The sequence below is a fragment of the Lycorma delicatula genome, chromosome 7 (genome assembly GCF_047948215.1).
Source record: "Lycorma delicatula isolate Av1 chromosome 7, ASM4794821v1, whole genome shotgun sequence".
Taxonomy (NCBI): domain Eukaryota; kingdom Metazoa; phylum Arthropoda; class Insecta; order Hemiptera; family Fulgoridae; genus Lycorma; species Lycorma delicatula.
The window spans coordinates 11,804,587-11,820,058 of record NC_134461.1 but is presented as its reverse complement, the minus strand read 5'-3'; the positions used below and the strand labels follow the sequence as shown (position 1 = coordinate 11,820,058).

The following is a 15,472-nucleotide window of genomic DNA, read 5'->3' as shown; positions in this document are numbered from 1 at the left end:
GGCTCTTTCTGGATTCCTCCCATTATTCTACTACTTTCTTCTTAATTGGCAGGAATCCATTAATACTAGGAATTTTTCATTTATACAGTTCATCACCACAAAAGAGTGAATACATCGTTCTAGCTGGTCGGAGGAAGGAGGGTTGGATTAACCTATACATCGGAGAACATCTGATCCCGTCCAGAGCCACTGTCCGATAACTTGGGGTGACTATTGACCGGTTATGTAGATTCAGCAATCATATCATTGTGGTCTGCGAGCAGGCAGAGAACACACTTGCTGCCTTAAAATGACTCCTCTTGAGTCAGATGGCCCCTCGAGTGTCAAAAAGGAGGGTCATTATGTCTATGGTTAAATCCATCATTTTATATGCTGCTCCGGTTTGGGACTCAACATTACAGATTAAAAAAGACAATCAGTGCTGGGAATCATTGCAGCATATAGGACTACATCATGTGATGCTGCGTGTGTGTTACCTGATGTCCCACCCATTGATCTACTGGTTAAGGAGAGGACAGACGGGTATGCTGGAATATTAGCTGACTTGGTTCGGGATGTGACCTATAATGTCTTGCAAGATAGGTGGCTGGCTGGTGGGGAGCTGGCAGCCTGGACAAGGATCCTGATAATGGACCTGCGACTGTGGTGTTTAAGAAAGTTTGGTGACCTCGACTACTACACTACACAAATGTTCACAGGCCATGGGAACTTTGGAAGCTATCTATACCGTATTGGAAGACGTGACAGCCCCAACTGTATGTTCTGTACAGCGCACAATACTGTCAAATACACCTTGTTTCAGTGCCCTGAATGGGAGGAACATAGGGTTTGTGCAGGGATTCCCAACTTGACACCTGCATCCTTATTGACTCGCATAATTGCTTCTGCAGCTCATTGGGATGTGTTCAGCCTCTTTTCCCGGACGGTGCTTCAAGCTAAGAATGATGAGTAGAGAAGGGGCTTCTAGCGGGGGCTGTTAGACAGCCTCAGCTGTGAGGACTTGTATGTCTTGGTGTGCCAGCTCTGATGATCAGTTGGGGACTCCATACATGACTTGTACCGCTATGACTGTTCCTTGTTGTGATGAAGATCCTCAGAACCCATCATCCACTAGGGGGAGTTAAGACCAGAGTCCCGGTGGGAGATCCTCTTGGGGACCCCTCATTTGAGGCATAAGGCACAGACAAGACTGAGAACCACCCTTCGGTGTGGGGATAAAGGTTGTAGCGTAGCTGGATCTGTAGTCTCCTCACTGAGGGTATAGGCTGGCACACCAACCAGTAAAAAAAAAAGATCCAAGCAGTGGGCCGACCTGCCTTGCCAGATGTAAAGATGGTGGGTGGAAAGGCTCGTTAAAGGATACTCCCCTGCGCTCAGTTATACTTAGCTGTGGGTCCAGCTCAGGGGAGTGGGATAAAAATAAAAGAAAAGACAAGGTCTGTTATACCGGTCTTATTACAATACATTATTATTCTATGTACTGAAATCAACTTTTGTTGTAATTAGTGATAAAAAAGATGTTTTTATAAACAAAATATAACATATTTATGGATGATAAAAATAACTTAAATTTCTAGGACAAAGAATAAATTTACAGCACAAACTTACTGTTTTCATTAATAATTTAGTCACAACAGTTATATTATGAATTACAGCTGGAATACTGGAAATTTTGGTAATAGCTATATAAGTATTTATTAGTATAAAATAATCTTATTCAGAAAATTAACTTTGACTTTTTTCCTCCTTACTAAGAGTTTATTATTAAGTTTATTAAGTTCTGCAATTTCTAATGCTTAAACTAAAGTAACTATTTGTTAAAGCTCTGTATTTTTCTATTTATTATTTTTTTTAAGACTTAATATCTTGTTTCTTTTCCCAGTGCAGGTTATGCCGATTTGTGAGCTCATCATACCCTATTACAATTATTATAAAAACAATGATTGTATTTTGATTATTACTTTTATATTAGATCGATATAATTTATTATAGACAATGAAAACTTCATTTCCCAACTGATGCATATAATGAAGCGTATGTTAAATATTTATGCAGGATATTACATTATATGCATGTGACATTGAATTATGAGCAGATTACATTCCCCAGATTTTAATGTTATGTGTAACCAAGAATTTTTAGAAGGATCAATGTTTTATTATATCATTTAATTGATATCAGAAAAATTTGTTTAGATTAAAAACTTTATATTGTTAAACTATATAACAGTTTTTATTTATATAAAAGCTTGGTTTCATCCTCTTTTGTACCTATTTTCCCAAATGTTATTGAATTTGGGTGGGAGGGATTAGAAGAAAAATATGGTTTGGGATGGTGCCTAATTATTGAACGATGTTAGCAACAGTTGATTTAAATGATTTATTTATAACATTTTTTAATGTTTGGAATGGTAAGTGTGTGTTGATGTCAGCATTATATATTTTGTACTTATTTATTCAAAGTAAAAATTTGTTTTCCTTATCCATGTTTTATATTTGTTATAATAAAATGCTAATGTGCCATTTAATTTTATTTTTATTTGAAATTAAAAATAAAACCTATTCAGGCGACAGATAAGGTGGTCTGTTAGCAATAGATGTGTGTTGCAAATTAACGTTAGTTCTTGTTCTTTTCAGTAATTCATAATATCCTAAGTTAAGTAATAAATCCATAATCCCTATTGCTCACAGCATTGAAAAGATAGTTTACCTTTGAGGCGGTACAGTTTTTCAAAGCACCAATGTATCATTATTTTAATGAAGATGTTAAAGACAACTTTTTGATATGGACAACCATTGAAAACTACACACTGCAGTGTCAGAGTACACGGTTCAGCACTTCGACCACAACACCCTTTAAGTGGACTGATTTGTCTGAATCCTAGAAAGATAGGCTGAATCCATCTTTTTAATACTTCTGAACCATTTGCTAAAAAAAATTATACTCTAACAAATAAATTAAAACAACTAAACAGCTCATGGAAAAAGTGACGAAAATGGCTGTTTTTACTTGGTGAATTAGAAAAAAGTCTATTACTCAAGAAAACATTTTTTAAAAATATTAAAAAATATTTTTTGTTCACTAAAAGGTGGGTAATTATCATATATCAAAATCAAAAATAGTGATGCGCTGATCATTTTTTAAATTAAAATGGAATATCCCATATGTATTCTTAACATGGTATTATGAATAAATGGGTGGGGGGTAACACTAAGCATTTATGTATGAGGGAAATCTGAAATTTTACCTCCACTTAAATAAAATTGAGTGAGTAGAAATAATTTAATGAAATATAAAAAGAAAGAAATGTATCTTATTCTTTATTTTCAGAGCTGTATAATTATTTTTCTGCATAATCCCAAACTAATTCAGTACGCTTTCTCATGATACACTATATTTTGAAGTTCATTCCATAATTCATACATTTTTTCACGAACCATTTCTTTATTGCAAAATTCTCTGCTGCTTTAACACTGACTCTTCACATGTTTCTGTAGTTTTAGAAACATCTGGGAATCACTAGTAGTTAGGTTTGGATGCAGTAGCAGTGAAAAATCTTGGGTTGAATTATAATTAATCTTGCTAGTTTGTGTAAGACTTTGATTTTTGCAAGTTTTATTTTTTAATCTGACAGTCTCAGGTGGCATGCACCCGTAAATTTTCCAGTACTGCAATGTTTGATTTTGTATTAAGTAAATCACAAGAATATTTTGATATTCAAAAGTAAGGACCATTTTTATGGTGTCTGATTTTTATAATTTAAGTTATATTTTTTATCGGCTCATAATTGTTTAATCATTAAAAATAAAAGTGAAGTTAAGACTGGGAAACAAACTAAACAGTTTTAATATCCACTAAAACATTTATACATGAATTTGTCGCACACCATACAAAAAAGTGATAATATCTTTCATTAAGAAATATGGTAATAGTGAATACTTAAATTCAAAATCAAACATATGCCAAACTTTTAAAAAACAAATTTTATGTGAAAGGACAGTTTATTTCTCTAAAAAGCAGTACTGGAAAACAGTTTCTGCACCAGTCTACCCCTGGACTGTCTTCTTTATTGCTGTAAGAATTTTTATGTAATTATCAAAATTCATTTCTCCCCTTCTAAGAAGATCTATATGAACAACACTTTCAGAATTCCAATATGTAATCTGTGTGGTCTTTTCAAGTGAGACTTTATTTCTGAACTATTTTGGCTGGGGCTTTCCTTAACAGCAAATTTCATGGACTGCTTGTTTGTTTGTGGGTTCTTAATAATGGATATAAGTTTCATCACCTGTAACAGTTTTTTTTAGAAGTTCTCATTTTCTTTTTTCCAAATAACATATACGGGTTTCTGAATAATGCAGTGTTTCTACTTTTATTTTATCAGATAGTATCCACAGCGCCCATCTAGCACAATCTTTACAGAATTGAAGAATACTAATAATGTAATCTATTCACTTTTTACTAATCCTTACTTTAATGACAGTTTCTTTTTGTTTGATGCAATGGTTGTTACAGTTCATTTTTGCAACGTGATCTTGATGAAATCAGTCGGTCGCAATCTCAGGCCCTTCACATCATGATTCATTGTTTATCACAACTGCTTCCTTCACTTCGTTCTTGAATTGCCATATCCAAACTCTTATTCAGACTTTGCTAATCACTCTAAACAGTTTGCTTCATCTATAACGAATTTCAGTTGTAGAAACTTATTCTCCCTTTAGTAATAAAATATTTAAATTTTTAGTTTCAGTAACAGCTCTATGTTTGAAATGAGTGTCTAAAAAATACCCTTCCTGATTTGAGCTAGAACTGTAAGCAGCTGTATGTTCATGTTGAAGTATGATGGAAGGAAGATATCTTTTGACCGTATATAACTGGTGTTATTAATATCTAAAAATATTGCAATGGAGGCAAAACTTTTCATTCTTCAGTGAATATTTATTTATAAATACATGTAAATTTATGTTCTGTTATAAATTACAGGCGCAGGCTTGGGTGCAATCTAAATATGAGCCAGGACAATTTACTGGTACAACGGGAGCTCGTGTTTTGTCACAAGCTGAGTTGGCTTCTGGTACGCAAGCATGGGCACGCAGGGTAAGAAAGAATTTACTCTTAATATGTCTACAGTTTACCAGCCCCTAAGTAAAAAGGTGTATGGATGTAGTCATGTATGAATTCTCTTTTGTGATCTCTTAACTGATATTTATGAGTTGTAATTGTAGAGGGTATATATATATATTTTATTTCACTGTTTATCTGCTTTTTTAATTTTTTTAATAGTATTGCCGTGAGAAACCATGTTTGATCTTTCTCTTATTTTTTCTCTTTTAAATCTTATAGATCTACTTGCAATTTTTTTTTATTGCAGTTAGGTAGTATCAAGTTTTTGGTTGTCAGCAGCTTTGAATGTATGAAGATTTTGATTTTGTTGTGTTGGTTCATTATTTGAGATTTTATGACTGACTATTTATTGGTTTTATAGATAGGAGTTAATAAAATTATTCCTGTGACAAAAAAATTTTCTAATGTAATTTGAATTTTAAAAACTGCAAGCAAGTTTTAAGAATTATGTTTTTAAATCTTTTCTCTCCATTGCTTCATATTTTTGGAAATATTTATCTTTTAAATCTTTTTTTTTTATTACATATATATATTTTATATAATATTAATTATACCACCAGATATATAAGAGAAAAATATATACATGCTGATATTTTTAATATTTTTGAGAGTATATAATTTTAAAAGTAATATTTTTAATTTTCATAATTATGTGTGTTCTATAAAATAAGTCTGCTGATGATGGAGCTGGAAGTACTTCAAATAAATAGATAAGTGTCTTACTGTATATGAATATCTGATGGTATAAATATTATTATTTTTGTTAACAATGTGGTTTTAATGTTCGGTAAAATATATCTTTTTATATACGGTAGTTACTGTTCAAATAAATTTCTTCAGGTTAATTGAAATAATTTAATGTTTAAAAAGAATTGTTTGACTTAAAAGTTTTCTGCTTTCAAATCAAAGTATATAATGATATTGGTTTTTTGCCTCTTCAAGCCCTTCTCAAATTAATAAAATTAAAGTGTCTGATCGCTAAAATAATTGTTTTTATTTTTATTAAGAGAAAAGTGTTTTAATTCTGGAGAGCAGTATGAAACTCATCAACGCCAAAGATGTGTAGATCCCTCTTCCACTTCCAAACCTTAGATTAATACAAATTTGAATCGCCTCATGATAAACACTAAATTTATGTAGGAAAAGTAAAAATGCATTAGAATTTATGCATATAAAATTTAACTTAAAAATACTTTGTCATTGAATTTCATACAAAACTGAAACAAGCAAGCCCATTGAATCAATCTTGGTCTGACGTTTGTTAATCATGAGACAACTGAATCAATTTTAAACATAAATTGGCCAGAAAAGTTTACTTTTAGGCACGATTAAAATATGTTTTATCTTTTAATGTAAATTGTAACAGCAGATCGTAGAAAATCCTGCCAGCATTGGAATGGAAATTTCAATTTATGCAATTCTGTTGTGCACATTTTTCAATTCTCTTGTGCTGTATAAAAATTGTGTATATACGAGGATTGTACAATAATTTAAAAGACAAATGGTTATAGAAAAATTACTATTTAATCAAGTACAATGAAACTAACACTACTTTTGGACATAATCCCCGGCTACTTAAACCATTTTTCTTATTTCATAGGAAAGAACTGTTCTTTTTGTGTCTGAGCCGTTCTTGTATCACGTTTTTGATCTTATTGTTGCTGAACTTGGTGCCACGTAAAATCTCTTTGAAAGGACCAAACAAAAAAAACCTGATTGTATGAGATCAGGACTCTAAGTTGGTTGTGACAACTCTTGATTGGACTTTCGAACAGCTTCTTGTATGTTTTGAGCAATATTGATGTCAGCATTATCTTGCAGAAGAATTATGTATTTGAGATAGAACCAGAATGTTTCCTACTTATTATGGGTTTTACTTTATTTCCTAGCATGTCACAATAGTACTCGTTTTTGATTGCACATTGTTCTTTCAAATAATCACGATTAATTGAACTTTTGTAATTCCCAAATCATCATTAGACACCAAAATATAATTTTATCGACTGATGTGTAGGTTTTTTTTGATGGGAAAATTTAGATGTTTTCATTCCATACTCTGACGATTGGATTCTGGCTCAAAATGATGAATCCAAGTTTCATTGCAAGTTATTGCATGATCTAAAAGAACATCTATTCCACTAAAAGCCATCTTTTCTATATAGATGTGAACTCAGATGTCTGTGATTTTTTGAGTCGACTGTCTTGGAACTATTTTGAACACATTTCAGTTTATTGTGGCTATTCGAATGGACACTGCTGATAAGTGCACTATAAATTTGAGCAATTTCCCATATTTTATGCATCTTTCCTTGTGAATAAAATAAAATTAATGCAATTGTGAATTCCTAGTAAGTAAAATATGATTTTGCAAAGTGTCAGTCAAAACTGGTCTTCTGCTATGATAAAAATTGGTTACACTTGTTCTGCATGATTTAAACTGTTCAATCCACTTATAAGAATTTTATATATAATTTTTACTCTACTATTTTAACATTTTCAAGTGAATTTCAACCAGTTTTACTCCTTCAGAAAATAAAAATCTTATCACTGCATGCACTGTTCCATGGTACACATATAAAGTGGAGCCGACATTTTGAAATAAACAAAAGGGGTTACAGTAATGGAAATTTTTTAGAACAGCTGATATTTTCTATTTCAGGGATGCTAATTATTAACTAACATCAGTCACTTTTGAACATAAAAGAGTGTATGTGTGTGTGTGTGTGTGTGTGTGTGTGTGTGTGTACAAAACTATATATATATATAAATTTATGTTATTTGCTAAAATATTAAGTCCTTTATTTTGAACAAAATGAATTTTATTTTTTTTAAATGGGTTAATAAATAGCTGAGTTATGGTAGAAACTGATGTAATTTTGTGTCTGTTTTCATGTCCTCCACTTTACATTATATATATATATATATGAGGATATGAAAACAGACACAAAATTACATCAGTTTTCTACCATAACTCAGCTATTTGTTAACCGATTTAAAAAAAATAAAATTCATTTTGTTCAAAATAAAGGACTTAATATTTTAGCAAATAACATAAATTTTGATAAAACTAACATTTACAGAGATATAATGGACTGAAAAATAAACATGGCCGCCATTTTGTAATTTGCAAAGGTATTTAATTCATGATATTTTGCTAATTTTAAAACTTTATTAACAAGACACTTACCAAATATTAATGTGATTCTTCTATCCGAACTTGAGATATAAATTTTTATATAAAAATAACAAAATGGTGGACAGAGGTAGAATGAAGGATAAATTGCCATTTTTTCCTTGGATATTTTTTGTTTAGTTTTACAAGTAGAATCTGAAAAAGTATAGCCAGCCCACAATTTTAGAAACACCTGTATATAGTAAAACATTTACCACCTCTCTGCCAAATTTCTCTATTGAAAAGATTTTCTTCAGATAGCTCTTTCATATTGACATTAAGATTACATCATTAATCCTCTATTTAGGTTTTCCTTATTTTTTATATTGATAAGAAACCACTTCTTCAGTGTTCTCAAGAATTCTGACATCAGACATTGGTTGTAGGCAACATAGTATGCTAACTGTTACAGGTACATTCAGTCCCATACCTATTTCATTTGACCATCTCATTAAAAAATTTCATTTCTAACATGATCCATGATCATTAGGTGACCCGCTTTCTTACAAAAATGCCATCTTAAATCTATTTTAATCTTTGTTCCTTATTTTCATAATAGAAAAAGGAAGATTTATATATTATCTCTCCTTATTCGAAACTATAGTAAATCGTTTTAAAACAGAAATTAGCTATATGAATTTTTTCCTTTATACTTGCCATTTTTTTTATCGTTGTGATATGTAATATTTCTCCTGAATTCTGAAGGCTTCAATCAAAATCTATTTTTCTGAGATTAAATAACATTCATTACACAGTTGCAATTCCTGAAGTAAACAGAATTGTACAGTTTTCAAGAAAACAGTAAACAGAACAGTTGTCAATCATAGGGCTGAATTTTACCCTAGCATGATGTATATTTGTCGTGGTGAAGAAGGTTTTCATCTTGTATATATGAGTGAAGGTTTTAGGAAATCAATTTTCATCTTGCATTTGTAGTAAGCTTGACATAGAAGTGTGTTATTTTTGTGAATGGCTGTTTGTTTTTGAGTGAATTTGAGGATTCATGTTAGTTTACTTACAGCATATACTCTTGACGAAAACTTGTAATAATAAACAGTAGAAATACAAAAATAAATTAACAATTTTTTGTAGCAAGAAGTTGTTTTTTTTATACTGCAAGTATAAAAATAAACTGTGCTAAAGCTGATAGAACAGAGATCATTTTTGTGTAAAGTCAGTTATTGGCCACACTGTAACATGTACATTTATAAAAGAAATGACTATAAGTAAAAAGTAAATTTTTTTATATTCATGTTTTGAAGATTGCATTCAGCAATTGTATTTTACATAATTAATGCCTTATTTGTCAAATAGTATTCACAATTATTGATGATTTAAACTAATATTATTGAAAAGAAAAAAAAAAGGAAATCAATTTTCTATTTTTGTGCTTAAAAAAATAATATCTGCATCAATATGTTGTACTTCTGGTACGATCCCTACTCAGTTATTTTCAGTTGAAGTGAAAAAAGGAAGGAACACACGCTATCTGTTTGTAATATTTTCTTTCATCTAATATTTTGTAAAAATTCTATCAAAAATATTTTATTAATCTTTTCCTTCATTTCTTATATATATATTATTTATCATTTTAAATATATATTCAAGTGTATGAAAGCATAGAAAGTATCTCGTGCTACTGGTTTTTTTTATTTTTGGTAAAATTTTTATATAATTTTATAAAATTATTATTATTTATTATAAGATATTGATAATTAAAAAAATATATATATTTATACATGTATTGGTGTTTATTTAAAATTTTACAATTTAATTAATTATTGCCTGTAAACAAATTTTCAGGTACAAACAAAATAAATAATGTAAAATGTTTGTGTTATAGCCAGAGACCATTTCACTTCTTAAATTTATGATGTCATATGATGTTACAAAAATGCTTTTAAAAAATAAATAAATTCATTTTTTTAATGATATCAGCCGATTGACTATTATGTTAACTCATGTGACATCAAATGTGAGGTGGAATCTGTGGCTGTACCCAGGGTATATTTAGTTATACAAATATTGAACGCTGAATTCATAATTGAAATCCAAATAAGTAGTCTTATAATTATTAATTATTTATTGAAGAAATATTATTACAATATTTAACACTTGTAGCTTTAGTTGTTAAATATGTAGACGTGACTGATTTGAGCTTCATTATATCCAGAGTTCAATATTTGTCTTGTCATCATTCTCTTACCTCATCGATCTAACTGTTATTGTTTACATGTTTTTCTTTCATCTACTTATAATTTTGCTTACATTCTTATTTGATGGAATGTAATGCTACTTGTAGATTAATAAAAATTTTGAATCTGTGTATTCATCGGTTTATAGGCTGGCTGCACACTTAGTTTTATATTTGTCTGATCGGACATTATATTGCTTTTTATATAATTATTAAGGGACTGTATAACATATCGCATCGGATGGTTATTAAAATATTAGACAGTTGTGGACTAAATAACAGGAGTTAATCGATTTTATCTGTCTGTTAGCATGTGCTGGTTTCATTCTTAAATCCATGTCATTCCCGGACTTTCCAAGATATTTTTCGTCATCAGTCATCTGATTGGTTTAATGTTAATATTATTATTTGCATTCTGCATTCTTATCTGTTTTATAAATTCCAATCTTTGTCTTCATCTGCAGTTTTTACTTCAACATATCCATATTTAATAATCATATTTTTCATTTGGCCGAAGAAATATTAGAATAAAATTGTCAGAGTAATGCAAAAAACTATAAAATAGATAGAACACAATAATATTACAATATGAAAATAATTGAAACACATTTAACGCTAATTTAGGCTACGTACAGTAGGGGTTACAACATGTTATTTGAAAAAGTAAATTTACTACACATTTAAGCTAGTCTTCATAAGAATAAAAAGGTTTTTTAATAAGTTAGTTCATTCACAGTATTCAACAGTATTTCGTAAAAATCCATTATCAGAGAACACTTTTTAATTTTGTTGAACAAATCAAACTGAATATATTTAATTCTCATTATTATATGTTGTTTCTCTGACCTTAAAACTCATTTTGAATATGGAATGTGTTAATTGATGCAGAGAAATAATATTTTCATCCATCGTTTGGCTGAAAAGGCCCAAACAATAGCAAAATTCACGGCAGCAGATTTGAAATTATGTTACTTTTTGAATATAATAATAATTCTATTAATAATTCTATCATAATTCTATTCTATTAGATTTTAAACATATCTACATGTATGAAAAAAGCTCTAATATATTATGATTGAAAACCGTTATTTTTACATTAACCTACTACCACTCCATATTACTGAAAATATTAATGCAAGTTTGGTTATATCAGGGAAAGAGTTAAGACTCTCTCCAGTTTGTTGGCTTAAAACTGGACAAAATTTATTGAAATAGTATCATTTTAAAATAATGTTAACGATGGAAATTTAATGCTGGGTTTAGTGTAAAAAGCAAAAAAATATTAAATATATGTTGTTAGTCAATATTATTTTGAGTAGGTTTTACTAGAGTAAGTAAAAAATATAAGAAATAAATATGTTTGCATCTAATGACTTTATGACTTCTGAGGCGCTGTTGGTCAGTGTGTATATTTCTTTCTTTAGTCATACAATGTGTGTATTTACTCAAAGCTCAGTGCCAGATAAATCATATACTCAATTCAATTTCTTCTTTAACTTTGATGTTTAACTCATCAGATTATTGTTGATTGGTTTTTCCTTTAAGTAAGTAAAAATAGTTGCATGTCACTGCTGTGACTATAATCAGCGTCTATTTAATTGGTATCAGAGGTCATTTGATATTTTATTTCTGATAATTGGGAGAGTTTTCTGTTCATTAATGAATGGTATGAGGCAAATTCTTGTATCTGAGATATAATGTTTGAAGAGGTGTGTGGTTGGCCTTAACTAATATTTTATTTATAATTTATCTATTGTCAGCATTTTTTTTTTAACAATCCAAATTTGAAAACATTTCATGTTGTGTTTCACTTACTGAACACATTAACAATATTTTGATAGAAGAAACTGATAAAATTATGCGCTACATAAAAGTAATTTATTTTTATTACACTCTTAAATATTTTAATGTTTCTGGTTTCTTGGTTATGAATACCAATAGAAATTTTTAATCTAATTTGGTGAAAAATAAAATTAGTTGAAAGTATAAATAGTATTTTCTTTTTCATCATGATGAGGTTTGAGGAACGTAGATGAATTTTTTTTGTAATAACTATATACCCTGCGACCTGAGAATTTGTTACAGGATTGTAGTAGCGGTGTGTGCGATAAATGTGTGACAACAATCACAAATTAATACGTACCTAATGATACCAAATTCTTCAAACGGAGTGCAAATCTACAGCTGATAATCTTATCGGTGGTATTATTGTTATTAGTAATAATTATTGGTTGATCTGAAAAAATTGGTATAAAATAAAATGGAGAATTATTGCAATGAAAAAGGTAAGCAAATTTTATTTTATGTATATTTTAAAATAATTCATTACTAGTTACTTTTGTGTTATTATTTTTGTTATTTCTCTTGTATTATTTCTTATTTTTGTTAGTTATATAATAGTATGTTCAGAAAGTTACTTGTGCATTTGACTTTGCAGATTAAATATTTCATACCCTAATATACATTTACAGGTCATGTAGATTTGTTGTTACGGGTTAATAGATTTAATATTATAAGTTAACAAAATACTTTAAGTATTCTTCTATGGATGTGCAGTTCTTAAATTACGCCAGATTGTTTCTTAATACCTTATTAGTTGTCTTCATGAAACATTCCATACTTATCTCTCAATAAAATAGTTTAAACATTTTTTATGATGCATTTGCTTTGCAGCTTATACAAAATATAATCCAGTAATCAAGGGGCTACAAATTTCTTAACTTCATCAATTTTCTGAAGACATAATATGATGTCTTATATATTTCTTGTATCTATTATATATATATATATATATATATCATTCTTCTGTTGATCGTGTGTGCTGTACCACCATTTTGTTGAATTAAAAATAATGGATGTCCAATTTTTTTACTTAACTCATCAAATTTTCCTTCTAGAAGAAAGTTTGATATGCTGTGGCTCTGTCACAGAAGTTAGCATTTGTTTGTAAAGAAAGCAGTGACAAGCTTTTTAAAATATTTTTAGGAAAGCAATAATGTCAGATGGTTATTTTCATGTAATTCTTTTACTGACATTTTATAGGAAAAGCTTCGATTTCTATTCAATAACTTCATTTGCATTAATTTTGTACTGATTATGATGACTGATTGTTTATTTATTAATTTAACTTTTTTGTAAGCAGTGGGGGCTAACAAAACTAATTAGTCATTTTATGATTAATTTTGTAGCGCATAAAAAATGCCAGACCTCATTGGATTTCAAATATTGACAATCTTTGTTTTCCTTTGGCATTTTTCGTCAGTGGATTTTCTTTAATAGAAATCTTTGATGTCTGCTTACTCACCTGGTTGTGCGACATGAATTCCAAGAAGCAACTCTGTAAACTCATGCTTCACCACATCTGTGTATTTTTTATCTTAATGTTATGCTAAAAAAAATGCGATCGTTGATTAAAAGTCAGTATGTAAGCGACACGACAACACTAGCAAAGCAACAAACAATATTCACTTCTGATTATCCATACCGATCTGATAGTGTTATCTGTCAGTAAAATCAAGTATACAATACCTTTCTGAAAACACTGTTTAATTTAGAAACTAAAAATATGTGGTGTAATTTTGATTTTAATAATTCTTAATTGTGTTTACTATAGTTTTATTTACTATAAAATACATTTGTAATTATACATCTTCTGTAGTACTAAGAAGTTGATCAGCAGTTCTAAGATCAATTCTGTTAACTAAAGAAACAAATTTCATCAGCGATTATAACATACATTCTGTGCTACCGGCTTGCAGTAATTTTTCCCCCTTCTATTCATTTATATATCATATATGATGTTATGTTTTATTATTATTCTTAAAGCCCTTCTGTAATAAGAAGTGGCTTAGGGGAAAGAGTTAATTAATTTTATTTGAATTTATGTGAAGGAAAAATAGCAGAACATCAAATAACAATGTAATTTTTTCTAATGGTGAAATAAACACATAGATAAAAAAAATTTATACTGAACATATTAATTTTTCAAATCATGATTTTTGAAATAGTTGAATATGACTTTTTGTCTATGAGCTCTTGTAACAGTTCACAATGAATTTCTCACTTATCATATTTAAGTGTACTTTTTATCTTCTGTAATATTAGATTTTTAATTGTTAAATTGTATCAGCGTGTTTCCTACAGCTAGTAAGAGTATCAACTATTTTTTTAGATAAATTCATTTTTCACTTTTTAAGTTGTGAGAGGTTTGATTTTCTTTATATTAATACAAATAACATGTCTTATTTTGCAACCGTTTCTTTATTAAGCAGAGAACTTTTTCAATCTTCTGAGTTTTATGGGCAAAAGTCATTTGGGATTTCTGTCATTTGTTAGGGGATATAAATTAAGTATAAAATGTGAAATTTAATTTTGAGGGTATAACATGTGAATCTTATTAGGATAGTTATATTCGTATGTAGACGTGTCTTATTTGTAATCTGTTTCTACTTGTCTACATGTTCCTGGTGATGTTTATTAATTTTCTTTTTTTTTATCTGTATGTACATTACTAATTTCTAATGCAAGGGTCATCTGTGACCTACATTGGAACTGCTAAATTAAATTCAAACAGTGCTTTGGTGTACCTCAGTGGTGATTGCTTCTCTCATTTTCCACACATCCTTTTGATGTATACACTGGACTCTAGGTATACAAAAATGATATCTGTAGTTGACTTTGAAATGTTGAGACAGAGGTGTTTTAAGTATGCTCATACAATACACTCAACCTTGAAACAGAAGATTCATTCATCCGTAATGTAGGTCTTGTTGGTATTTGTTATTGAATCACAAGATCTGTTAGGAATAATTTACAGGAAGGACTCTCTTTTGTTTGGAAATTTCATTAATTAATTGCTAGTGGAAGTATGTGTTTTATGGTACTTTTTCACTTTGTAAATATATTTTTAACAGTTTTTGTCATGAAAATAGCCTGTTCAGGTCATCAGTAATACAATTAAAACTGATACTGATTATCACCAC

The 15,472-nt window shown here is 29.5% G+C and overlaps 1 protein-coding gene across 3 annotated transcripts in view; it reads left to right on the top strand.

Moving 5' to 3' along the window:
* LOC142328268 (uncharacterized) overlaps positions 1-15,472 on the top strand; it is a 71,543-nt gene that overhangs the window by 44,803 nt on the left and 11,268 nt on the right. For 2 of the 3 annotated variants that reach the window (XM_075371957.1, XM_075371956.1), the window contains one exon: positions 4,984-5,097. In XM_075371957.1, the coding sequence (XP_075228072.1) occupies positions 4,984-5,097 (114 nt within the window). Of the gene's footprint in view, positions 1-4,983; positions 5,098-12,575; positions 12,771-15,472 lie in introns of those variants that run through there. The other variant, XM_075371958.1, reaches the window with a different exon arrangement.